The 26,670-nt window shown below is 36.9% G+C and overlaps 4 protein-coding genes across 9 annotated transcripts; 3 read left to right on the top strand and 1 right to left on the bottom strand.

Annotated features, from left to right (window-relative positions):
* Positions 1–3,043: 3,043 nt before the first annotated feature.
* Positions 3,044–9,517, top strand: pnkd (PNKD metallo-beta-lactamase domain containing). Its single transcript, XM_027133657.2, has 9 exons — positions 3,044–3,253; positions 3,847–3,962; positions 4,789–4,901; positions 5,195–5,253; positions 5,880–5,972; positions 6,126–6,292; positions 7,288–7,374; positions 7,544–7,659; positions 7,819–9,517. The coding sequence occupies exons 1-9, from the start codon at positions 3,090–3,092 to the stop codon at positions 7,990–7,992; spliced, it is 1,089 nt and encodes a 362-aa protein (XP_026989458.1). The 5' UTR covers positions 3,044–3,089; the 3' UTR covers positions 7,993–9,517.
* A 150-nt stretch (positions 9,518–9,667) lies between these two features.
* LOC113634590 (ciliogenesis associated TTC17 interacting protein) lies at positions 9,668–16,531 on the top strand. Of its 3 annotated transcripts, none has more exons than XM_047813330.1 (9): positions 9,668–10,188; positions 10,969–11,154; positions 11,279–11,334; positions 11,519–11,605; positions 11,781–11,948; positions 12,066–12,190; positions 12,362–12,438; positions 12,556–12,644; positions 15,996–16,531. In XM_047813330.1, the coding sequence occupies exons 1-9, from the start codon at positions 10,092–10,094 to the stop codon at positions 16,158–16,160; spliced, it is 1,050 nt and encodes a 349-aa protein (XP_047669286.1). In that variant the 5' UTR covers positions 9,668–10,091; the 3' UTR covers positions 16,161–16,531. The 3 variants fall into 3 exon arrangements, with proteins under 3 accessions (XP_047669286.1, XP_026989456.2, XP_026989455.2); XM_027133655.2 differs by lacking the exon at positions 15,996–16,531 and adding an exon at positions 13,685–13,965; XM_027133654.2 differs by lacking the exon at positions 15,996–16,531 and adding an exon at positions 13,685–13,965 and having other exon boundaries at positions 12,362–12,644.
* Positions 16,532–16,931: 400 nt separating this feature from the next.
* On the top strand, positions 16,932–22,552 carry casp8 (caspase 8, apoptosis-related cysteine peptidase). Of its 3 annotated transcripts, XM_047813328.1 has the most exons (11): positions 16,932–17,249; positions 17,544–17,646; positions 18,618–18,928; positions 19,621–19,720; positions 19,825–19,990; positions 20,184–20,236; positions 20,419–20,449; positions 20,574–20,668; positions 20,765–20,882; positions 21,017–21,506; positions 21,859–22,552. In XM_047813328.1, exons 3-11 carry the CDS (start codon positions 18,639–18,641, stop codon positions 21,989–21,991), a joined length of 1,476 nt encoding a protein of 491 aa, XP_047669284.1. In that variant the 5' UTR covers positions 16,932–17,249; positions 17,544–17,646; positions 18,618–18,638; the 3' UTR covers positions 21,992–22,552. The 3 variants fall into 3 exon arrangements, with proteins under 3 accessions (XP_047669284.1, XP_026989253.2, XP_047669285.1); XM_027133452.2 differs by lacking the exon at positions 17,544–17,646 and having other exon boundaries at positions 16,937–17,249; XM_047813329.1 differs by lacking the exons at positions 17,544–17,646; positions 18,618–18,928 and having other exon boundaries at positions 16,937–17,249.
* Positions 22,553–22,718: 166 nt separating this feature from the next.
* Positions 22,719–26,164, bottom strand: casp20 (caspase 20, apoptosis-related cysteine peptidase). Of its 2 annotated transcripts, none has more exons than XM_027133454.2 (6): positions 26,006–26,164; positions 25,006–25,304; positions 24,894–24,919; positions 24,562–24,670; positions 23,755–24,274; positions 22,719–23,275 (listed from the first exon to the last, which is right to left on the bottom strand). In XM_027133454.2, exons 2-6 carry the CDS (start codon positions 25,298–25,300, stop codon positions 23,125–23,127), a joined length of 1,101 nt encoding a protein of 366 aa, XP_026989255.1. In that variant the 5' UTR covers positions 25,301–25,304; positions 26,006–26,164; the 3' UTR covers positions 22,719–23,124. The 2 variants fall into 2 exon arrangements, with proteins under 2 accessions (XP_026989255.1, XP_047669288.1); XM_047813332.1 differs by lacking the exon at positions 26,006–26,164 and adding an exon at positions 25,790–25,981.
* Positions 26,165–26,670: the final 506 nt, after the last annotated feature.

Genomic DNA, 26,670 nt, shown 5'->3' with positions numbered 1-26,670 from the left:
TTCTTTGCAGTTTATATTATTGTTTGGCTTAAAGGGAAACAGACAGAAACAGAGATGAAGCAGATGCATACGGAATAAAGACCTGTCTGGGGAAAAGGCCAAAAATTATGTCATTTCCACCCCCTGCAAAAAGTTGGTGATTGGCAGCAGCTACATGGACTACCTCCAGGTTGTTTAACTTATTCTTCACTTTTGGGACTGTAAATTCCAAAAGGAAATTCAAAACACTGGGATGGGGAGGAAATCTGATCTAAGTGCCTTTGACCGTGGCTTGGTTGTTGGAGCCCGACGGGCTGGTTTGAGTGTTTCTGAAACTGCTGAACTCTTAGGGTTTTCACGCACAACAGTATCCAGAGTTTTCACAGAATGGCGTGAGAAAGAAAAAACATCCAGTGAACGGCATTTCTGTGGGAGAAAACGTCTTGTTAATGAGAAAGGACAGAGGAGAATGGCTAGACTGGTGCAAGCTGACAGGAAGGCAACAGTAACTGAAATAACTATGCGTTATAACAGCGGTTTACAGAAGAGTATCTCGGAGCGCACAGCACGTCGAACCCTAAAGTTAATGGGCTACAGCGGCTCAACTCCCGTAAGCCAAGTACAGGAACTCCAGGTCACAATGGACACAGACTCAGCACTGCTGGACAACTGAAGAAAAGTCACCTGTTTTGACAAATCTTAATTTGCAGATCGTATCAGTTTTTATCCTAAATAACATGAAACCATGATTATTCATTCTGCTGTGTATTAACAATTTGTTTGATGGTGGTGCAATTTACATTCCACACTACAGTAAACAACAACAAACATGACAACAACAAACAAATTTGAGTTGACTTACACACCCCTGGTATCTGTTATTATTTTGCTGCATGGGTTAACTACACTCTTCCTCTTAGAAGTAAATGTCACTACAAATTAATACCAGGTTCTTCTGCTGATCAACATTTCTATCCTGATAGCAGTGGTATCTGTTTGGATTACATTGTCTCCATCGGAGAGTTTGGATTAATGCATTAGATATTGTCAAAATATATGGTTGGAATGATTGGAAAACATTTGGAAGAGCAATGTTGATGCCTCCAACACACTTCCAGAGCCTTGTAGAGTCTATGCCATGGTGAAATGAAGCTGTTCTTGTGGATAATAGTGTCCCAACACCTTACTGACATGCCCCCCAACACACACAGTGGTCACTTCATTAGGTACATATCAATGTAACAAAATGAATCTGATTGTCCAAGTAAACGCACTGTAAATATAACTAATAAAGCGGCCACTGGTTCTATGTCTGAATGGTTGTATATAATGTAAAATATTTATTATTTTAGGTCATGAAATATGAATCATTTTGGTTATTTAAAAGTAAAATCATTTATCATTTGTGCCAATGCAGGAAATGTATGGAATGGGAAATAAAAGCAAAATAAAAACAAACAAACAACCCAAAACTTCTAAAGTTTATGTTGGCTTAGTTTGGCCTTGTAGGTTCAAGGGCACAATTACAGAGGAATAAATGCATTACTTCCATATTTTTCATGCAATGTGTACACCATGTTAAGGAATAAGCAAGAGGAATGACTTTTAATATTGGTCGACACATGTTGACGACTATGTAAGCAACAGTAAAAGTCAAATAGTTTGTGCTTTTTGCTGTTAGCTGTTTGTCTAAATAAATGATAATGTAATTAAATAAAGCTTATTGATGTTGGTTAAATATAATTATGGTGCAAAAAATTCTGCCACAATTTCTTGGGTTGGTGGTTCACATATAGGTTAAGTTAGATACTCTTGTTAGAACCATAGTGGCACACTATTTTAACATTTTGTTTAGTGCAACAGTATTTGGCTTGGGACATATCTTAAAGACCTAATAAAATGGGGAGTATCTTGAATATATTAGTTTTGTTGAATGCTGTTTTAAAAAACTATACAAATACTCAAGGCAGAGAATTCAGTACCAGATATGTGATGCTTACAGTGCACATAGATAACCTAGTAATGTGTCAAATATTTCTTAATCCATCTCGATTAGTGTATTTATCCTGTTTATTGACTTGGTGGATCTGGAGACTACCCCAGGGATATCAGAATCAGGTTTATTGGCCAAGTGTGTTGACACACACAAGGAATTTGGTTCCAGCTGTTTGTGAACAGACATAAGTACAGACATAACCCTATATTATACAAGATAATATTGTGTATATTGGGGATGTGGTAGCTCAGTGGTTAAGGTGTTTGACTACTGATTGGAAGGTTGTTGGTTCAAATCCCAGGTCCACCAAATTGTCACTGCAGGGCCCCTGAGCAAGGCCCTTAACCCTCAATTGCTCAGGTGTATAAACCAAAATGAAAAAAGTCACTCTGGATAAGAGTATCTGTTAAATGCTGTAAATATACTGGTCTTCATGTTGGAATACACCTTGGATTGGACATGGGTCCATTGCAGGGTAACGTGTGTGCACACATTCATACCTAGGGGCAATAATGTGTAGCTAAATTTATCTACTGGCATGTTTTTGGGAAGTGGGGAAAACCAGAGCATTTGCAGCCAAGCCATGCAGACCCAGAGGGAACATACTGTATGAACTTCACACAGACGTTAAACCAAGCTCGGGTTCAAGGATCAAACCGGGTAACTCGGGAGCTGGAGGATGGCAGTGATACCATGCAGGATCAGATCCCCACTGTGTCTAATATTTACACTCACTCAGCACTTTGTTACTGGGTAAAGACTCAAAACATTGAATGTACCTGTCTAATTGACCTGACTACCCTATAACTAATAGCCTATACTGCAGCAGGGTTAAACTGAGATTGTAAATAAAGCTAGTGCATGTATTTATTGTTAGATTTCTGTGCTGTAGAACCACACCCAGAACTGACTAACTCCAACCAATTTTGTCTACCAAATAGGATATTTCTTTAGGTCTGTATCTTTTACATCCGAAATGGCTTCATGCTCTGTGTAGAAGTGCACTGAACAATAAGGTGTTCTACTGCTCACTATCTAGTGGACTTTAGTGAGCACTTAGGAGCGCTTTGGCATTTAGCCACGCGGTGACGTCATCGAGGCCACGCCCATCGTTATGGCGCTTCCGGACTGGACCGTGTGTTTACTTGGTGTCGCTGCGTCGATTTGTGGGGGCTTTTACATCTACAGACTTCTCAGAAATCCTGCGAAAACCACATGGAAAAGAGGTGTTGTTGCGGAATTGATGGCGCGCACAGAGAGACCGCTGTTTTGGATAGCGTAAGTAAGGGTGGTGTACATTACATGGGTTGAAAGATAGAGGTTCTCTGGTATATAGAGATATTTGTCGTTTTCAGATTACAGAGACAGTCGTGATGAGGTCAGGCATCTCTGCACAAACTGTGTTTTAGTCTAGAGTCGTGCATCGTGACTGTATGCATGGTTACTGAGATTTTCATGCTACGATAAACTAATTGTACGTTGGCATGGTTACAGCGGCGCTAGAAATAAAAAAAAAAGAAAGAAAGAGGAAAACATTTGTACAAATTGTATTTATATGTCCTTGTGCGTTTAATCCAATAAAAAAGGGGAAAAAAGATACAAATCCAATAATTATTGTTCTTTACATTGTCAGTATTTATCACATTATTATTATTATTATTATTATTATTATTATTATTATTATTATTATTATTATACGAGCAAGGGACAGTAAAGAATACAAACATAAGATAAGTGTTTGCCATAAATCAAACTGCACTGATTGTCACTGAGAAGTTGTTGGCAAATTCCTTCCCAAATGGAAGGTTTTAAGGTTGTTAAACAGCCTTGTGTCAAGAAGGAGAATCTCATAAGGGTTTGTGTTTATCCAGGTATTCTCTATACACACGGACCAAACTTGGCTACATGTTTTACAAACGCCAGATGAGAAAAGCAAGAGAGAAGTTCCCAAGTGGCCACTCAAGAACTGAGCCTACAACAGTAAATGGTGAGGAGTGTCATCTGCGGTGGTTTGTAGAAGTTTTCACCATGTGAAATGTGTGATCGTTATGCCTTATAATAATTTGTAGTTATATTTAATGTCATGAAACGACAATGTCCTTAAAAAGTCCTCTGTTCTGAACATTCAGAAACGTATTGATAGATACAGTGCTGGCACTTGAGACTCATTCATTCATTCATTCATTCATTCATTCTCTACTGCTTATCCGAACTACCTCGGGTCATGGGAAGCCTGTGCCTATCTCAGGCGTCATCGGGCGTCAAGGCAGGATACACCCTGGACGGAGTGCCAACCCATCGCAGGGCACACACACACTCTCATTCACTCACTCACACACACACACACACACACACACACACACACACACACACACACACACACACACACACACACACACTACGGACAATTTTCCAGAGATGCCAATCATCCTACCATGCATGTCTTTGGACCGGGGAGGAATCCAGAGTACCCGGAGGAAACCCCCGAGGCACAGGGAGAATGTGCAAACTCCACACACACAAGGTGGAGGCGGGAATCGAACCCCCAACCCTGGAGGTGTGAGGCGAACGTGCTAACCACTAAGCCACCGTGTCCCCCCACTTGAGACTCCTTCCATAAATTTTAATTAAAGGTCCATTTATTATTAGGCTGAGATTGTGAGGAGTGTATACCATGCAAGTCTGTGTTAATAGGTTAGTACTATAGAAACTCTAGTGTATTAATACAGTGCTGCCAGAGCTGCTGTTATAAAATAATCTTTCCAGGTTTTAGTAACACATTCTAATTTTTCATTACAATTGTGTTATAATAGGTATCAAGATCATTCCATTACCCATCCTGTCTGACAACTACAGCTATGTGATCATTGACACAGCTTCAGGTCTTGCTGTGGTGGTGGACCCTGCTGATCCTCGCTCTGTCCAGGTGGGTGTCCTCTGAACCTGGACATCGTTTTTCATTTAAAAATCCCTGATTTCTCTTAAAAGTTTTCTAATGCGTTTATGTTTATATCCATATAATTTTAGTGTACCTTTGTGTTTGGAATGTCATACCGAAAGTACTGCAATTTGATTTTATTTATCTTGTTGTATTGTAAGCCTATCACATATACTAATTATAATTATTGGATATCTTTGGTACCCACAAGACCCTTTTTGTAACATATCCGCATTTCACATATGTCTTATTTCTTGGTTTGATCATTTACATACATACAGAGTTGTCTGGACGAGGAAGGGGTGACATTAGAAGCCATACTTTGCACTCACAAACACTGGTGAGTAGAGAAAAGAGCTGTTGACCTTTTCACAGTTTACACAGTTTAGTTTTTGACTCGCCTACTAATCTAAGCTGTGATAAGCCAAATCATGGCCAATGGAATAAATTTCAGGTCTGGCCTTGATGTACCTGTAGGATAGTAATGTGAATTGTAAACTATGGATCTCCCTCTTGAAAATACACAATCCACAGTCTAAAGTAGCTTTTACATCTAAAGTGATGTAAAAAAAATTTAAACCAAGATAAATCATGTCAGAATGTTCTGGGTGAAGAAAAGCACAAAGTATGATGATGCCACCTTCATGCTGCACCATGGGTATGGGGTTCTTTTGGTGATATGCACTTTACTTGCACCAAACATACCTATAAGGGTTATTGAATTATTATTTCTGAATTTGTCTTAACAGAGCCTAACACATTTTGCCACATTGTTTGTAGACATTTAGTTGCGTTTCTCTCTTCACACCTATTGATGATGATGTCCTTTATGTTCCATCTAATTTTTTCTTAGTTTCATTTTTAACATAAAAAATATCTGCCATTTTAACAGGGCTTTGTAGACTTTTTTGTATATCCATTCATTATATGTAAACATAGATGTGTGTGCATGATTTTGTTTGTCAGGGACCACAGTGGAGGAAACCGAGCTCTAAAAAGGCACCACAGCTCATGTAGGGTGTATGGAAATGCTATGGATAACATCCCTGGTCTTACACAGTAAGTGTATTTCACTAGTGGATTCTGACATACTAGTGCTTTAAAGATCCCTACATTTCCTCAAAAGCTTTATAAACATTGATGTGCTCAAAAGTGCTACGCACAAAATGTTTTAAGTGTTGCTAAATATAGCTCTTTGTCGGGATTGTCTAGCCCTGTAACAGACAAAGATGTCATAGATGTTGGGACACGGCTGCAGTTTAGGGCTTTCTATACCCCTGGTCATACTGTGGGGCACATGATCTACCTCCTGGATGGCAGACCTTTTGGTGGTCCCAACAGCCTCTTCTCAGGAGACCTGCTCTTCCTCTCAGGTTGTGGTAAGTCTGAGGATTTTAAGAATCCAGATACCTTATATAATTATCTGTATTCCATTTGGCAGAAGGAACATATTTATCCAGAGGAACATACAAAAGTGCTTTGAAGTTTATCAATGTCTACATCAACACTGGTTCACTAGGTCACAGACTAAGGATACCATTTGTATATCATTCCTTAATGCTCTTCCATTAAGGCAAATGTTTTTTTCACACTATGTTTTGTCCAACTTGTGTTGTTTGGACCTCATTAGTTATGTTATGGTACATGCGGTTGAAAATAGTCGAATTGCATCAATGACTTTAAATGCTATTATTCTCTTTTTGATGTCTGTACCAGAAAAGTAGAACAGTTTATTTTTGATGTCTTTATTTTTAAGTGTGTAGACGGTCTCACTGGCTGTGTGCCATGCAAGAAATGGCTGCAAGTAGCATGTTTGTTTAAAAGACCATGTAAAAACATCATCATATTTACCGAAGTTTTGGCAACTTTCTTCATACACACGTGCATGTCGCTGAACTGCCAGTAAACCATGAATTACCAAACACAATCATGGCACAGCTGATTCTCATTTACAGGCAAAAATCCACAAAATGCAAAGCACAAAGAGCTGGAAATGACTAAATGCTGAATTAATAGTGAAAGACCAAAACATTTCCAATATTTCAATATTGCCGTACCACAGACACGCTAATTCTGACACCATTTTTATCCTTTGTCTTAATTTGTGGGCTTATTTTGTCCTTCAAGTCATAATATGGTATGATGTATGGTAACATGAAATGACTAGGTTTTACAAAATGTGAACAAAATTATTGTGTAATTAAAATTAATAAACGATATAAACCTGTCAAAATAATCTATATAAAATTAGAGTAACTCACTGCAGGTCATACAATCTGAAGATTCTTACCGTAACTACACTGTATTAAATGTATAGTTGTGGTTAGCTATTAATTTCTATGTTACACATATCACACATTATTTGCCTTTTTAGGTCGAATGTTTGAAGGAACTGCTTCAACTATGTTATCATCACTGGACACAGTTAGCTCACTGAATGACGACGCACTGCTCTGGCCTGGTAAGGCATCTAACTCATTATTTTTTATTTTTTACAGCTTTCCTGTTGATCTGTCTTCCAGTGATAGCAGTAGCTTATGTAGAGAGTTCTGGTTATACCTGGTTATGAGCCCTGACATAGCAATAAAGAGATGAATGCCAGTGAAGGAATTGTATCATTTTTTTCTTAGGGCATGAGTATGCTGAAGATAACCTGCTGTTTGCTGCAGAGGTGGAGCCTGGTAATGTGGCACGTGAACAGAAGTTACAGTGGGTCTTACAACAACGAGGTCAACAACTGTGCACAGTGAGGAAGACTTCTGCAGTTTCATAATTATAAATATATTTTATATATTTAGTTAATATCTGGAAGGAATATATGATCTCATTGGAACATAGTCTACAGTGAACCTACACGTCCATGCCCCATATTTTATCATTAAAAAAAATTCTCCTTTCATGTTAGAGCCCATCTACTCTGGAAGAAGAGAAGCAGTACAATCCATTTTTGAGGAGCCATGCCCTGGATCTTCAGCAAGCTCTGGGCTTGCAGCAGAACCACGATGAAGACTGGACTTCGTATAGGGCTCGGGTTTTGGAGGAGTTACGCAGACGGAAGGACATTTACAAGGGCCGTTGAAGCCATTCCAATTGGCCCTGTTGTATTTCTCACGCACAGTGCCTGCTATTTCTCCATAAGGAGATCACGCACAGAAATGTAGACTGTGAAGTAAAATGTAAAATACCCTGATACTAAGATATAGAGCATTACTGAGATACATTTGGTTGTGTGAGACGTTTTTTCAGACATTGTGATTTAGTGAATAGAGAGGTTTCTAGTCTAACTTAGATTATATTGTATATTTAAACTACATAAACCATAAACATTACTAGCTTTGCACAGAACAGACTGGTTTATTTTTTTTTAAACGTCCAAATGAACAAATTTATATCACTATTTGGCATCATGTATTATGTATATCCACTTTCATACTTCTGAAATTCACAGGTCATTTCATTACGAATACCTACAGTGATGTATACACTTACTATTAGGCACAATTGGTTGGACTCTAGTCTCCAGTCTCCAGGCAGTATGTTCTAACAGTAAATTCATCAACTTAGAAAAAATGTGTTAAAATTGGAAGACTGTTCTAGTGCCATGTCATGGTGATGCACAAATTTTTCCAAAGGTTATAACAGCTTCCACGCTTCTGGAGTAGCTTTCGACTGGAAAGAAACTGTGTTCACTGGATTTGAGGTCAGGGCTCTGAGCAGGTCAATGGAGTTCCTCCACACCAAGTATAAACCCACATGAAAACCACTTGTGACTGGACTTCATATTGTGCACAGTGGCACAGTCATGATGGAACAGGAAACAAAATTGTTTATAATGGCTATTTTTGATATGGCATTAACATTAACTGCAACTAACATTAACAACCTTACTGGAACTAAGGCACCTAGTCTAAACACTAAAAAAAACAGTCCCAGAATATTTTTCTTCCTCCACCAACCTTTACTGTTTGTACTATCCATTCCTGATAGAGAGATCTCCCAGGTAGCGAAGGGTGAATTGAACATGTTTCAATTGTTCCAGAGTACAGTGACAGTGTGCTATAAGCCACTCTAGATAACATCTGGCATCGTGTAATTGTGTGTACAGCTGTTTGGCTATGGGAACCCATTTCTTGAAGCCCTGAAGCACTTGGAATGACCTGCCTATGCTTTTGTTGCTCTTGCATGCTTCATTTTCACCATAATAGCCTTTACAGCTGATCAGGACAGATCTAGCAAGGTTAGAATTTCATTCACTGACTTGTGATTAAGGCGTCAACCTATGGCACTGGATTGTTTAAAACACATTTTATTTCCAATTTTTGATTTTATGCACCTGTTAGCAATAAGTGTGTTTAAAACACCAAAAAAAAAGAAAAACCCCAAAAAACCCCACAATAATGAGGAGGGCTGTTCACATACTTTTGGCTATATTGTGTAACAGTAAACTTGCACCTATAGGTTAGGTCTTAAAATGACTGTTTTGTGCAAAGCTAACTTAGTACTATACACAGTGAAAAATGAGATGTACTGTAGTGATTTTAATAATGAGGCTTTTGAACAATGGCACTTTATTATTAAATCTATTCCCTTTTTCCCCCTCTATAGCCTTTATGTCGAACTCTGTTTTTGTTGCGGTGCGATTAAAGGGTTTACGGTAACAGCAATAACACTGAATGGTGTAGAATTATGGTAGTATTTCTCCGCGAAATCGGTAACAAACAACGTAAACATTTTACCTGTTGTTGTACAGGTATGTTGTACAACATTATTATATTATAACATAGCCCTACTTATTAGTACATGAATGCATTACAGTATGTAGTCAAACTCGCTGTTGTGACTGTGATTATCAGGTGCGCAGCTACACACAGATTTACGGTGGTGTACACGTTCGCATCATCGTCGCCATGGATACCAAAGACCGAGCGAGTTTGGCGAATGAACGTAACATCTCTGTAACTTTACATTATTCATTCTTTCATTTTCTTTCGTGTTTAACAAGCTACGGTACGGAACGGTATATTAGAGCTATCTGAAACCAGTTGTTTTGTAAATTTAGCTAGCTTGTTAAATCTTAGCACATTTACAGTTAGCAAGCAACTAGCTGTTTTTAAAGAACCTTATGGCAGTGTAGCGTCTTCAGATCAACTGTGCTCTGTTTTAAGCTTTTTATAATCAATGTTTACACTGATGGATATGAACGAAACTGCGGAGTTACATGAAAAGACAGATCTAAAAGCCTCCAACGAAGCTTTAGAGTTTCTTTCCAGCATCGGTAAGTGACTCCATAATGTTTATACTTTGACCCCAGAATCCTGTCCAAACTTTGAGATGGTCCCTTATCAGAGCTGCCTGTTCTTGGATCAGTATTAAACTGAAACAATTACCATCTGGTAATGACACAAGTCTGTACTCTTACCACTAGAGGACGCACTTTCACAAGCCTTTATTAAATGTTTTTTTATTATTATTAGTTGTCTTTCTAATAAGGTGCAACTGCCTCCAGCGTGAGATATTTTTAATTCTGATAAATAGCTTACAGATTGGCTAATACGTTCAGATTTGTGTTTTAAGCAGTGTTTGTACTGACAGTGTATCCAGCCTGGCAAGGCAAGACCTACACTATACGGGTATACAAAATGACACCTCATCATCACACTGGCAAAGGGGAAACAACTTTTACATTTACAGCATATAGCAGACGCCCTTATATCCAGAGCAACTTACATTATCTATTTTTTTATAAAACCGAGCAATTGAGGGTTAAGGGCCTTGCTCAGGGGCCCAACAGTGGCTGCTTGGTGGACCTGGGATTTAACTCACAACCTTCCAATTGGTAGCCCAACACTATTAGGCTGCCACATGCCCCCATGTAGCATGTCAAATACTCCGGTGTCTACATACTTTTGGTCATATAGTGTATTTTATACATTTTCTATTCATAACTTAATGAAAAATGTAAACCAGGTCAAGTAAAATCAATTCTAATTTTATCAGAATGTCCGAATTATATTCAAATTGACTTAATTGTTCGTGTTTCTTATTGGTCTCACAGAACCTAAAGATGTAGATCAGTGCCTGTTTGTGGACTCTATGGTGACAGTTTCAGATACTGGCAGAGAGCTAGGAGAGTTCTGTGTTAGTGTACAGAAAGCCAGCTATAATGAAGAACCTTGTTATTTGGTACACGCTAACAGCCATGGAACCATTGACAATATCCCTTGTGGCACTTCTATCACGGGTGAGTTCAGCATATCACGGCCACTTCTTTGAATAAAGTTTTTCAAATTACAATATATACATATACACACACATTTATATATAAATGTACTATAATTAACTGTACTTGTACATTCCACTTACAGCTTATTTATCCAGGAGCCTAGCCACACTAGAGGAGAATCATGATGAATATATGAAGGTATTATCTATCTATCTGTCTGTCTGTCTATCTATCTATCTATCTATCTATCTATCTATCTATCTATCTATCTATCTATCTATCTATCTATCTATCTATCTATCTATCTATCTATCTAATACTTAATTCTAGAAAATATTCAGATGTAGCTTATTCATTCATTGTTGTGTTGTAAATGCTGCAGCTGCAGGAACATACACTGGAAAAGAAGTTACACATTATGAGGCAAGGCAGTCATCTCATTGTGAACACAATCATCACAGAGAAAGATGTAAGTGCAGTGGTTTTATTATCTAATACTATGTAAATAAATAAATTGTCAATGTTTCAACTCCATGTGTTTGCCTAAGGTCTAAGAAAAAAAATACAGTAAGATGCGTGATGATGATAAATGAAGGTGTATGAATTTCGGTTAACTGTTTTTGTATATTTCTGCTTTCATGTAGGAAGTGAAAAAGCAAGCATTCACATTCCCTCTGCATTCTCTGCAAGGTTTTTTGTCAGAGGCCTCAAACCTGGTGATCCTGCGCATTTTGGCTAAACGGAAAAAAGTTCCAGAAAATTTGACCTTCCTCTCATTTGATACCAACACCCAGATTGGAGTGTCAACCTATGTATGTATTTATGGTAGATTTTTCTCATATTGGTGGATTAGCTTCTCTAAAAATGTCCTAAGTATTTTAGAGTTACTAATAGAATAATAATCTAAAGCCTGTTTCACACTAATTCAGAGGGAGCTGGATGTCAAGAAGCAGGTAATTGGCACAGAGGTGATGGAGGTGTTTGGCATTGAGAGGACTGTCTCCTCGGCAGAAAAAATCCCTGCAAAGTGGCACTGCTACTTCCTGCCAGATGGGTAAGACCTCTTCCTCTTTCTTGATTAAGGAATACTCTGGGACTGTTCAATTCAATAAAATTTTTGAATAGTCATTCAAAACAGTCAGGTAGTCTGTTTACTCTAGTTACAGTATAAAATATATGATCATGAGTCTTATGTTATCTGCTTTTATTACTTTTTTTACCCCAGACATTTAGTCAGCAGAGTGCAGGTTGGCTCATCAGTAACAATGAACCTCCTACAACTTCCTCTTATAGTCAGTGAAGGTCTGTATATTGGTCTTTTACTTTCCACTGATTATGTATGCATCAGAAACACTTTTCTGATGTTTTCTGTTGTACATCTATTTTTTAACTGTAATGTTCTTTTGTGTTTGTTTTTAGATGAGAGAGATCGCAAGTCAGGCTGTGAGAAAAAGCCCCTGGTCTGGGAAGAGGATATTGAACTGTACTCAAAGTTCCTTGACAGAAAGGTAGCTGTTCATGATTAGAAACAAATACATTCTTCAAGTAAATTCAATGATTTAAATAACAATAGGAAAACAACATATATGAGAGACTTTTAATCCTGTTTTTTGCACTCTCTTTTTAACAAGCTCATATGACTTATAATGCAGAACGTTTATTGTAACAGTTATTGTAGCTATCATGTTTGATCAGATGCCTTTTTTGCAGTTTCTGCTACTTAAGTCTATATAGTCAATGACAGTGACAAGGAACCCCCCCCCCCCCCCTCTCAAAGTATTGTAGAACTGTGAATTCTGAGAAAGGAGAGTTGTGTTTGTAAGGATCTGAGAAAAATACAAAAATCATACTGGTAGGCATGGGCGTTTCACAATTTATTTTGTGGTGCTGCACAACTAGACCCAACACTATTCATGTAGCATCAGATAGCTTGGGCCCCGATCATTCATAACATTGAGATTTTATAGACATGATTCAAACAAGAACACATCATCAATCACTGGCTTAGTTGCCCATCTCCTGATATGGATAATTCTATCCTTACCAAGGTCTGCCTAGAAGCGCCCTCTGTCCCTCTGATATTTTACAAAAACAATTTCTGGTAATAACAATTTCTAGTCCCTAACAACTACCAGTAACGTTCACAGAAGGTCAGATCCCTACAAACAGCTCCACAGTAAAACTTTCCATCACAATTCCCTCCTTTTGTCTCTGGGACAATACACAAAATTTGACCAATTATTAATCATTAACCAGTAGCAAAGATCTAACAGATATTTTAAGGTCAGAAAGAGTATTTGCATGAGCATCATTTTAAAGAAATGTCTGTTGTCAGTAACAGCTAAAATAATAACTTTTAAATACTAAATAATACATTTTTACCAAGCCTATATGAGAAGATTATAAAAATGGTGCAACATACATTGGGGACTGTGTTAAAAGTCTCATTCAGCAAAAGAGAATAGCACTATCTCAGAACAGTAATTTCATGGTACGAACATATTTTCATGGTACGAACAGAGCCTAAGTATCTGTCTGTTCATTTCAGGAAGAGCTGAAGGCTGATCACTCCACCTATGTTAGACAGCACCCTGAGCTTAAAGCACTACTGGCTGACTTCCTACAAATGCTGCTGTTGAGAAAGCCTCAGGATGTTTTATCCTTTGCCCATGACTTCTTTATTCCTTTCGACTCTCAGCGTCCAGCAGAAAACACCGTTATCACGTCACAAAATATAACAGCTGAACAAGATAAATCCTAGTCAAACCAGGTTTTAATTTTTTGCAGTGAATAATTTAATAAAGTTTTTTCTTTTGTGTCAAATGTAAACCTTCCTTTTATACTTAAATTACAGTACAGCACTTGCACACCTCAGCAAGGCATACAGCAGAGAGTTAAAGGCTGTATAGTGGCTCTATCATGGGATTTGACTGTACATTACTGTCACTAATAGGCAGAATGAATTTGCAGGTTGGCTAGAAAGCAATCAGGCTTTAATGTTTAGTTTGATTAAATGAGACTGCACTGGGAGAGTCACTGAACATGGCCTTTAACCTTTCAAGCTGTATGATCGAACTGAACTACTGTAAATGTCAAATAAATAAACTAGTTACTTATCATATGACATGATTGGTTACAACTACAAACATCAGAGCCCTAGATAGATGAGTGTCTAGTGTATGTCTATGAAGGTAACAAACACTCTTTACCGAATCATTAGCTGAATGAGCTAGCCAGATTTCTCTGCAAACACGTTCCTCATTCAACCACAGATCTTCTCGATAGCAGTCAGTAGCTTGTCATACAGTACAGCTTGTTGTAGTTCTCCTAGGGAGGAATGTCTATGTGATTTAAACTAGGGACAAAAGAGCAGGCAGGAAATTAGAAAAAAACACATATACTGTAAACAACATTATGTTTAAAAATCTGTAGTGTTAGCCAAAGCAAAAAATTCAAACACCAGTACATCTGTAATTAACTTGCATATTCTCCTTCGGTGTGGACACAGATTGTACCACAGTACTGCTGAGTTCTTGTATCTGATTGGAATTAATCAAATTTATTATAATTTTAATTTACCCATCCTAGAGCGACATAGGCACCACCACACTCACTAACGCATAAAATATGCATCTACATGTAATTGAGAGCATTATTAAAGACTGCTTATGTGTTATCAACATTCCAATTTATTATAAGCAACAAAAGACAGTCAGCTGATAAAAACCTGTGCTCCAGGTCCCATATTCATATAACATTTAAGGCTAAATGTAGCTCTTAAAGGTAAAGTTCACCCAAAAATGAAAATTGTGTTATTTCCTCAACCTCAATTTGTTCCAAAACTGTATGAGTTTCTTTCTTCTGTTTAACACAAAAGATGATATTTTGAAAAATGACACAATTTTCATTTTTGGGTGAACTATACTGTACCTTTTTAAAAGCTACATTTAGCCTTAAATGTTATATGAATATGGGACCTGGAGCACAGGTTTTATCAGCTGTCAATTTTCAATGTACATTTAAGAGTTAACAATACACATTTGTTCAGTTTTATCACCAACACTCTTTCATTGCAGAATATTATGAACTGAATGAACTGGTAGTTTACAAAGCTTTCCAAATACATTTGTACTCGGGCTGTGGGTGAAATGTCACCCGAAACTGCTGTAGATTTAAGCGGAGGCTTCCGAAAACACTGTGTGTTTGAGTCTGCTTTCGTATCAGATCTTCTTTTACATGAGTTAGTTAATTTCTAATTTGCGCCAAAAAACACCGCCAAGCAACTGATTTTCTTCCTTGGTAGGTGACGTCAGATCAGGTCACAGGCCACGGAAGCCGAAATTTTCCAAAACGTTAGTGATTCGCAATCGCAACCACAGTCTGTGTTCGCAACACAGACGGGGTGAATTTATAAATGAAAGTTCTGTCACAAAACGATATTGTTACGTATCCTCACGCTTTTTAAGTAGGTATACGGAAATCCTTGGCATTTCCTAGTGGGTATACGGCGTATACCTGCGTATCACGTAAACTACACCACTGATTAGAATAAAGCTCATGCTGATTCATTGGAATTATTGACAAGCTCAGCCTTGATGATACACGTACAACACTAACCATATCGGTTTGTGACATGTCAAGAATACTACCAGATGTACACACTGCAGCCCTGCAGACACTGCAATGAAATTTATAAGACCTGCTTACCAGGTGTATAAATTATGAATGAAAATGTGATCACTGCTAACTGCTTAATGACACAATGCAATAAGAATAGTCATTCATGTGGCTGCATCCATGTGTACTGTTAATAAGGTAATTTTGATATTAATGTCACAATTTTCTTATGAATTCTCTAGGTTATGTTGGAAGAGGAAAACGATGAGAAATGCAAGGCTTTTACACCCATCCAGGGTTTTGCAGTGATTGGTGCCAGCTACTGGAGAGTGAAATGCCGTTCAATCAACCAGTTCCAATCTAAAAGCCTAGTTAATCTAACTAATCTTTCTTTCTTTTTTTTCTAACAAACCTTTAACTTAAACTTTTTATTTGTTTCTAATTTTTTTCTTTCTAACTATTCATAAAGTTATAACCATTCTTCATTTATGGATAGATAGGAGGGTAGGAGATTAGTAAGAAAAACAAAGACATTGTTTTTCTTACTAATCTCCTACCCTCCTATCTATCCATAAGTGTAGAATTGTTATAACTTTGTTCTCTTGCAAATGACAAGTAGCCAACGTGTATGTACTGATGTCATTCATGCCCTTGGAAACGTTATAACTGGTGTGAGATTGTGTACGGTAGAGTTTCTGGCCTGCGAAACCGTGAGACTTTGACGCCTGGCTCCACCGATGAAACTATTCTTCAATAAATTTTTACTTATTTGATTGTACCTCATGACTCCTGGTCTTCTTTCATCATATCTGGTCCGGGGTCTTTAAGCCGTTATCCCCTAACACTAGAAACATTTTAAATCATGTTAAACCATGCTAGAACATTGTAAAACTTTCAAATTTTCTGGCTAGGCGTTTTCAAGCCAACTTAGTTTTTCTACGAACTTTACAATCTTGTTAGAATTGTTGTTGATCATTCTAATTTCAGAACAACAAATATGTTCTTTTTTTCTTTTAGACAGGACTTTATTAATGAATGTTTATGTACAGTTAATACAGTACAGACGTCCACTTCCTGTGACTGTCTGAATTTCTGCGCAAATGGCAGCAGGGACTTCCTGTAGCCAGCTGTTAAATCCCTACTGGTTTTCTGGTGATTTTATTTTTTGTTATTCATTTTTTAAAAATTTACTCATCCGTTTTTGACCATGAAAAAGAAAAACGCGTTGTATTTCAATTGTATTTTTTGTATTTTAAAACGAAAATCAAATAGCCACACTTTTTTTGTTTTTTGAAACCCTTTTCTGAATGAAAAGTCGAATGAACAAGATATACACCAGGCGTGTGGCATGTTGACGTCATGTCTATGTGAACATTGACCATATAAATTGAAAGCAGAGTGAGATATTGAACACTTTCTGTTCTGTACACTTTGGGAGTAAGTTGAAATTGACTCGGTCCGAAAGGTTTAACATTCGTCCTTTTCTAAATGCGAAGGTAAGAAATGAGATCGACGTATTTTTATTAACTCAACTATTTGTTAACTATTAATTTTAATATACTTTTAGTGGTACGTTAGCTCTTTAGCTAGTCGGCTTGCTATTAGCTAAGACGACTAGCATTTTCTATGGGTCGACGTTGTTGTTTACTTAACTTTGTTTGGTGTAAACTAGCTGTCATGTTATAAAGATTTGTTTTTATTTCTAAAAATAAAAAATCTAATGATATGATAGTTAAAATATAGGCTACTAAATATATAAAACTCGAGTTTTTTTTTATTTCCGGGAGGAGATTGGAGCACGAATACCGAGTCACTTTTATACAAATAATAGTTTGAAGATTCTCTAAACAAATAAACCTACAGTTAGATCATGGAAATTGAAACATTTTTGAGGTATGTGAAATCTCTCGTTAATCTTTTGTCAAACGAGAATTTTAAAATGTTTCCTATCTAGACACATTTGTATTTATATAAATATTTTTATTCATCTTCGGTAACTTCCCAACTGAGTTAAGATACAAAGACAAAGAGGATAAATCAGCTCACAATCATGTATCATTTACTAGTCTTATGTATCATTTACTAGTCTTTCACAAAGTAGAAAAGAAATGAAAAGAGTTAGCTGTTAGGAGTAACAAAAGTTAGCTCAAATTAAGGTTCAACTCTTTTGAGCTTAAGTAATTACATTAGAGTTGAGCAATTTGCCACTGACTTGTGATAATGTGATGATTGTTGTTTTATTTTTTTTGTTTGACTGCAAATTTGATTAGGAATAAGATTGAGATTCAAATATGGAAAACCTATGTATAGTAAAGCTATGTATGTGGACATCTGACCATCAGCCATATGTGGGCATTCTCTATATCGCAAGTTTCTGTGTGTTGTAACATTATAAATTTCTGTCAGTGGATTAAATCACCAGTTAAACCTAAACATGTTCCAGTATGACCGTTCTCCTTTGCACAAAGTCCTGGTTTACCAAAGGCTGGTGTGGAAGTGGTCTGCAAAGAGCCCCGACCCCAAGCCCATTCCATGCTTTTGAGATAAACCTCAGTGTCTAACGTGAGTCAGGCTTTTTTGCCACAAACTGGCAGATTCCCACAAACATGTTCCAAAATCTATTGAAAAGCTTTCTAAGAAGAGCAAATAAGAACAACTCAATTTTTATGTTTTTTGACTGGGAGAGTAATCAAGGATATTCTGGTGTGCTGATCACGTGTCCACATACTTTTGGACATACAGTGTAGTTTATCTACAGTCCCTAAGATGGTGAATATTACCATATTTCTATAATATGCTAGGACAGTGTGAGATATTTGATTAAAGTTTGAGCATTTTAAAATATTCTCTAACATGTACCACAGTATCTTCTGGCTCAACTCAACATGGATCTTAATAAACTTCATAAGATTGATGAGGAGCTTACAAAGAGTGAAGTTGCAGCTCTGAAGTTTCTCTGCATGGATCAGCTTGGTAGGAAACGACTGGAGTCTGTGATGGATGCGAAAGATCTGTTCCTCCGGTTCACAGAGCAAGATTTGCTCAAGGATGAACTCTTCCTCCCTGACCTGCTGTACACTATTAAACGTTATGACTTACTTCCCATCCTGGGCACTAACAAAAAACATGTCAGCAAGCAGTTGGAAAATCAGAGCTCTGGTGTTTCATCGTACAGGTAAAAATAAACAGGAAGATTTACATCTTTTGTATAAGCATGTAGACTAATCTTCTGTTCCTCAAAAATGTTATGGTGTACTAAATTATTTTAGGACAACTTAGCATCTTCTAGAAAACGATCAACGACAGTGTGGTTTATACTGATTAGAACCATGAAGTTTAATATTCTTCAATAACAGAATGTCATTTTCTTATTATATGTAAAAGAAGAATGTGACCTACCTGTTTATAGTTGTGTTTATTGTTGCTGAAATGATTGATTAGTTCTTATTACTGATGATCTAACAGCTATAAGCAGTTAGTCCCTTATTAGTTTCTTCTACATATAGCTTTTTAATTGAAAAAACAAAAATGCAAATTGCATTGTCCACATACTGTACCTTAAACGTTACCATAGAGGAAAACCTAGTTATGGTTTTACCTCTGACTGTTACAAAGAGCTTGACACTGGAGATTTAAATTACGTACATATAGTAAGCTTCATTATAAATTCTTATTGATTTTTAACCTTTAAAAAAAATCTTTATGAATTTATTTATTTTTTTTACATTATCTGGAACACCTGTGGTTTTATATTTGAATATTTAATGCTGTGGTATTAAATATTTCTAATCATGTTTCAGTATTTTATAAAATGTAGTCACATTTTGAATAAATGTTTCAATTAATTTCACATTCATTCTGTTTTAGAAAGATGCTGTATGAGCTGTCTGAAAATGTAACAGATGAAAACCTTCGTGACATAAAGTTCCTTCTGCACAACCTACCCAAAGCAAAAATGGCTTCTGCTGTATGTATATTAAGCTCAAAGTCTATTTTTTGAGTGCTTGAGAACTTAATAGAACAATATTTTCAGTATCTTTACTCTGCTTTATGCATTCTTGAATATTGCAGACTTTTTTGGAAGTCCTAGCTGAGATGGAGAAAACGGAAATGCTTGGAAAAGACAACCTGGATGAACTAGAGAATGTTCTGAGTAAATGTAGCAAAGAGCTTGCTTATAGGGTACAGAAATTCAAGAAGGCAAGTGGGATAAAAAATCCTGTTTACATAACACCAGGTAATTCTGTCCCTCTATCTCTTTCCATATTCCTTAACTGCTTGCTTGCATCCTTCTACCCTTCCTTCTTCCTTCATTTCTTCATGTTTTGGAATGCATTCTGCCATCCTTTCCAATGCCTTCCTCCTTAGTTTCTTTCTTTTTTAAGACTATTTTTTTTAACCCTATCTCATCCATTTTTTGTGCTGTATAGGTCAGCAGGAAGAAAACCATCTGCCTGTACAGCCTCAGGATGTATTCATGCCTGTAAGTATAGGGACACAAGACTAGGCTAAATTAACAAACACCAGAAAAACCTTAAGTTGTGATATTAATGGTAAAAAGATTCCTGATGTTGTACATTATATAGACATTATAGAAATCCTTGTCTGTGTTTTGTACAATATTATCTCTTGTTTCCCTTGGTGTGCCCCTGGATCTCGATGAAGAATATGTCCATAGCAGAAACAAACCCAGAATGTATGTTTGATTTTCTTTGTTCTGGTCTTGTAAATATTTTTAAGCATGTAGAATTTTCACAATATAAGCAGACACTAATCTCATACTGTCCTTTCATTTCTATGCATTTTCCCTTCTCATTCAGTCTCCCCAGTGACCAGTTCCTTGCCCATTGAGAGTATGGACACAGACTCAGAAAAATTGCAAGCCTCTGAAACATCACCAGCAAATGAAATCGATGTTTGTTTAAATTCAATTTAGTATATCACAATATAATAACATTAAGCATTAAAGAATAATACATAACATGACTAACAAAATTGTGTGCTCCTCAAGGTTGATGACTGTTATCCCATGACCCAGCGGCCTGTAGGATATTGTCTGATTATTAACAACCACATCTTTCACCCGAGCACTAATCTCCGTGAAAGGAAAGGGACACATGCAGATAAAGGTATTTCTTGCTAATTGGAGCATGACTGAAAGTTAGATTCTGTCATAGTGTGATGGCTCTGGTTTATTCCTTTCATATAATTAAGAATAGTACTTTTTCTCTTTTCCCCCACACACTTTCTTATTGTTGTGTAGATTCACTTACTGAAGTTTTCCAGAGAATGCATTTCAAAGTGGAAGAAAGAAGAGATCTTTTGAGTTCAGACATGCTGGAAACTGTGAAGGAGTTTTCAGAGAGGGACCACTCCAAAATGGATGCCTTTGTGTGCTGCATCCTCTCACATGGTGAGAAGGGCACCGTGTTAGGGACTGACGGCATACCTGTTCCGATCCGTGATCTCACAAAACCATTTGCCTGCTGTAAGATGCTCACTGGCAAGCCCAAACTCTTCTTCATTCAGGCATGTCAGGGCAATAATCTGCAGAAGGTGTGGGATGAAGACGGAACGGAAGATGACCAGTTTGAGTACGATGCTGAAAGAGCTGTTCTCAGAAGTGTCCCTATTGAAGCAGACTTCCTCATTGGTATGGCAACTGTGGAGTCCTACAAATCTTTCCGTCACATAAAAACAGGATCCATTTTCATCCAGGAGTTGTGCAAATGCCTGCAGTTAGGCTGCAGTAGGTAAGTGAGTGGGGAAACCTGGATTTATTGTTTTTAGAACATATTTATTCTATAAAGCAAAATAATTTGTCAGTGTTTTTGAATATGCCACTGTTGCAAACACACTTGCATTTTACTTTATCACAACTGAGCAACTGAGGGTTAAGGGCCTTGCTCAGGGGCCCAGCACTGGCAGCTTGGTCAGTACACCCTTCTGATCAGTAGACCATCACCTTATTCACTAGGCTATTACATGTCCCTTAAACCCATAAACACTCATTGTCAGCTAGACTAATGTCCTTAATTTGTTGATGTGACCAGTTATATCCTCAGATAATATAAGAATTGAGAGATTGTTTTGTTTTTTTAACAGAAATGAAGACATCCTGTCAATACTAACGAGGGTAAACAGCAGAGTGAGTGCCAAAGAGTTGAATTTTTATTGCAAGCAGATGCCTGAACCTCGCTACACTCTTACTAAGAAACTGGTGCTGCCTATGGACTGAACTAGAATGGCTTTTGCAATTTTTCTGTCTTCTGTTACATTTGCTTATACTTTCGCTTTAATCCTGTTGGATTATCATGGATTTAATCCTGATTCATCATGGTTGTTTGGACACATTTGGATAAGACATTCTCAGACACAGACTTATGACTATGTCTTTTAACCATCGGTGAATTGGGAAAACTATATTTTTTGCTGAGACTTTTACACTATCAGCAGTAACAGAGAATTATTTTTGAATCTCTAACTGAATTTAGATTATCTGTATTAGAAATCCTGAACTGTTTACATTTATATCAAGATGAGAAAGTTTATAGTAATACTGAATATAGATCCTGCTAATGTTTGAATAAGATTTTATAAATCTGAGGGTGAATCAAATGCAGGCCTTAATTTCAGTGGGTAAACATGATGAACTGATAGCTATATGTATACATATTGTTGGAAGAAATCCTGTTAAAAGCTTGAACACTTGCACTGTTCAAAACAGATAAAAATGATGTATTCTTGTCAGTTATTTTTAATAAACAATGAAAAATAAAACAATATGGTGTGTATCTGAGTCACCCTCATATTAATTCACCCCCCCCCCCAGAAACAACATTCAACATTTAAAGTAATTTTAAATGTTTTTCAGAGATGTATGATGTTAAACAAAATGATTTTATCTATAATGAAATGTATAAATTATAGGATGTGATGGATAACAATGATGACAAAATCCTGTCTATATTTCATATAATAGGTTTTATTTTAATAAACAGATCCCCCCCTAACATTTTCTCGTTTTCTTTAATTCAGCAAAGTGGATATTACACTGAACAAATGTTATTGCAGCTGAATGTTTATTTATAAATCAAAATATGTCCCACATGAGACTAGCTTTGGAAAAAAAATATTTTTTTTATTTTTATCAAAAGTAAAAGTATACAAAAGTAAAAAACAAAAACAAAAAAAAGGCACAATTATTTTTCATAAAAAATTCCTGATGTTTCCTATTTTATACATTATGGCTTACAGTACATAATTAATAGTAATAGAAAGTGAGCTATTAACAGTAGCTCAACATCCATAGACATGCTCATTAATGCTCATGAATAATGCTCAGGTGGAATGCCCATAAGGAAATGCTCATTATAAATTTAGGACAGGGAACACGAGCTTCTTCCTCAAGGTCACTTCATGAACAGGCATCTGTTTAGTGGGAGCCACGTAACGGATTCTAGCAGTTTTGCCACCGACTTCGTTATTGACACGCAGCAGGATAGACGGGACATCCTCACCCCTAGAAAACAGATGACAAAAAGCACATTACTAAATGATCAAGTGAGCATGACTAGACTTCAGGGATATTCACAAAGTATTTTGAGGCTAAATGTAGCTCCTAAATGGCAAAAAAAAGTTGTGTTAATTTTGTAATTCATGTAATACAGTTTAAATGATTACAAAGTACTCATAGACTCTACTATCATCTGCTACATAATTGCTGTAAATAAATTCTTTGAAATGAAACTACAAATCTGTCCATTAATTTACACTTACAATGCTATAATCAGCATTTGCTGAAGATATATTTATACAACATAAGCTTGTCACTCACTAGCAATGGGGCAAATCCTGCACTTCCCCTTAGGTGGTTTAAAAGAGGTTTAAAAACAAAAGTAACAATGAACTTTTAATGCCACTTAGGAGAGCCTTTAATGGTAAGCTAATATTCTCTGTGAATACAACCTAAGGAGCAGGTTACATTTGCTCAGTACTTACTTTGGGCAGTGTGTTTTTAGTTGCTCACACAAGGACTGAATGAACCAAGAACCTGAAGCTGTCTCCCTGATCGAGACGCATCCATTAGTGCTTGACCACACCACAAGGAAATCTGCATCAGATGGTATAGTGGTTATCTCAAAACTATCCAATTCTAATGATTCTTTGTCTTCCATTTCCATTTCCATGTCTTCCCCATAGCTATCACTCTGGACTTCAACTGCCTGTTGGTGTTGGTCTCCTCGGCAAGCCTGGATGAAAAATACTTTGGGTTTATTGACTAGACTTGGACACAAATTTCCACTAAATGGGCCACAGATGTCATCTTTGGAAATGATGCCTCTATCTGTGCCAAGCACCCCATCTTTGGAGCCATGGCTCAGGATGCAGCAGACAAAACAATCACCATCGTGGTGTTTCTGGTTGAAGGTCTTCAGCAGAACCTTCATCTGTTCTGCGGTTTGATTTCTATACACGTGAAGACTGAAACCCAACCACTGGAACACCTTTTTGAGAGACTCTGTTGAACAAACAACACAAAAAGACCATTTTTCACACAAATGATTCATGTTTTAGAGCAAAATAATTTCCATAATGTCAGAATAATCAGATCTGCTGGTGAGAAGATCTACTGGCATCTGCAGTAGTTCTTTATTAATAGTATCAGTCCATATCCTCTACTAATAATACCGTGTTCACTTTATTTTTGTTAAGCTATTTAAACGTCATCCCTTTAAAAAATTTTCACAAATGGAAAACATGAAATTTTTGCATTCAAACAATATATAGGTTAAAAATAAGTCTAACCTTCATCCAAAATAGATCCGTTACGGACTTGGCGGGGTGATTCAAATGTTATATTGTTAATGATCAAACAGTGACCACGAGGTACGCTGGACATTTTGTATTCATTAATCTGAAAAGAGAATTTTCCGTAATTAAATTATGCATTTGACTCATGTTGGTACATATTTAAATACTCGAAATCAGTCCAAATGCTCTCCGAAATTCTCCAGGACAATGTGCTGATACCTCTGCTATAATACTATTATTATTATATGGATGTGAAGGTTATATGCCTACTTGGACCAAACTGAACTGTTTTGCTACAGGAAGGGATTTTATACATTTTGAATTACCTCATCACCTGCTTTGACTTTATTATCTGGAAGGGAAAAAAAACAAGAATATATATGTCACCAACTGTTGCTATATTCCAACTCACAGAAAAAAAATGCTATGTTCTCATACCCTGTTTGTGTGATGTAGGTGTAGGGATGAAAAGTTCCTTCAGCACAGGGAAAGTGTCCTGAACCTCTTTTTGCTGCAAAAGATTCATAAATTTGCGACACGACGCATCACCCTTGCTCATTACAGTGTCCAGAAGGTTAGTGACAATTTTCTCAAGTGTATGATTAATGTGGTTAAGATTGTTGTATTCACGCTGGGTGATGATTTTATCCTGTTGGACATGCTGCAAGATGAAGGCAGGGTCAGCTGACAAGGTGCTGATAAGGAAGACTTTCTTTTCAAGCAGACTCTGCATGGCTCTAGGACAGAATCAGACAGCACATTTCACTGACTTTTAACTTATACATTATTGTTCAAACTAATGACATAAAGACTTTGCTTTGCCCTTTACAGGAGGCTTTACACACAGAACTGAAAGCATACTGAAGCATTATAAACCCATAACTTTAATATATGCTCATTTTGCACCTATTCATTAGATGAATTGCTAAAGTATGTTTGTACTTTAGATCACGGTTATGTAACTGAATTCACTTGTAATCTTCACTCATGTTGCTCTTTAAATCTAACTTGTTTGGTTAAATACCAAGCATTTGTCGCTCTTGATAACAGAAAACAGGAGAAGACAGACAGGTGAATTTTACATCCAGGAAACAGAACTATGTAGTAAATATTTAAAGAGTAGGTAATACAAGACAAGTAAGTGTGTATCTCTTGTTGTAGACTCGAATAGACCACAATCAAAAAATAACAAACGTGAAGAGACGATAAGCTGCTGTCTCACCTGCTCGCAAAGGTAAAAAAAAAAAAAAAAAAAAAAAGTAGGGCAAAGTAGATGCTTAGCTAACGGCTAATTTATTTATTTATTTACTTTGTACGTCTGCATTTAATCACGTTGTATTGACGTTTTTAGGTTCAGGTGTAACTCAGAACTAAACACAGTCCTTTCTGTTTGTTTATTGCGTTGTTTATTTATCATTATTTCCGTTAAATTACTCACCACAGTCGTCGCGAGTAGAGAGACAACGCGCTAAAAGAACTGTGGTATCGACCAGACAAACCGGAAGGAACACAAGATGCCTTTATAGATATAACAGATAATTCTTATGGTTTCGTTTCTTCCCGGAAATCAGTTGTTGGCTGAGCGGGAAAGAAAACGGATGTTCACGTCATACATGTTAATTATACAGTATATGCTAAAAATATACATGGCCCTTATTACTGTGTTATATATGTATATAAAACGTCAAAAAGACAGCTGGAACATGTCATGCGCAATGCCCTTTTGACGGTCTATAGAATTATGGATAAAAAAAAGAGGGGGCAAGTGATGAAGAACCCCTCTGATGGTTACTCCCATCATCAGGAGGTAATTTAGATCAAATCAGGAGCTATTCACAATTAAGTTACATAGCCATCTCTAAATTGTCTGTAGTGTGTGAATTAGAGGTCTTTACGAGTCCACTTAGATCCGAAAACCCGAGGTCCGGCCCGAGACCCGAGCGGGTTCGGGTCTAAAAGTTTCACGTGTGCCTCACGGGTAGGGTATAATAATAGCGACATCGGGTCTCGGGTAATTTAAAATTAATGTGTTTTTACCGAACGGACCCGAGAAGACCCGAACTACTGTATCTCGCGTGTGTGCATCGACTCGAGTCCTTTACC

Source organism: Tachysurus fulvidraco, chromosome 5 (genome assembly GCF_022655615.1).
Source record: "Tachysurus fulvidraco isolate hzauxx_2018 chromosome 5, HZAU_PFXX_2.0, whole genome shotgun sequence".
Classification (NCBI taxonomy): Eukaryota; Metazoa; Chordata; class Actinopteri; order Siluriformes; family Bagridae; genus Tachysurus; species Tachysurus fulvidraco.
The sequence above is the reverse complement of the archived record's forward strand: the minus strand, read 5'-3'. Positions and strand labels throughout refer to the sequence as shown.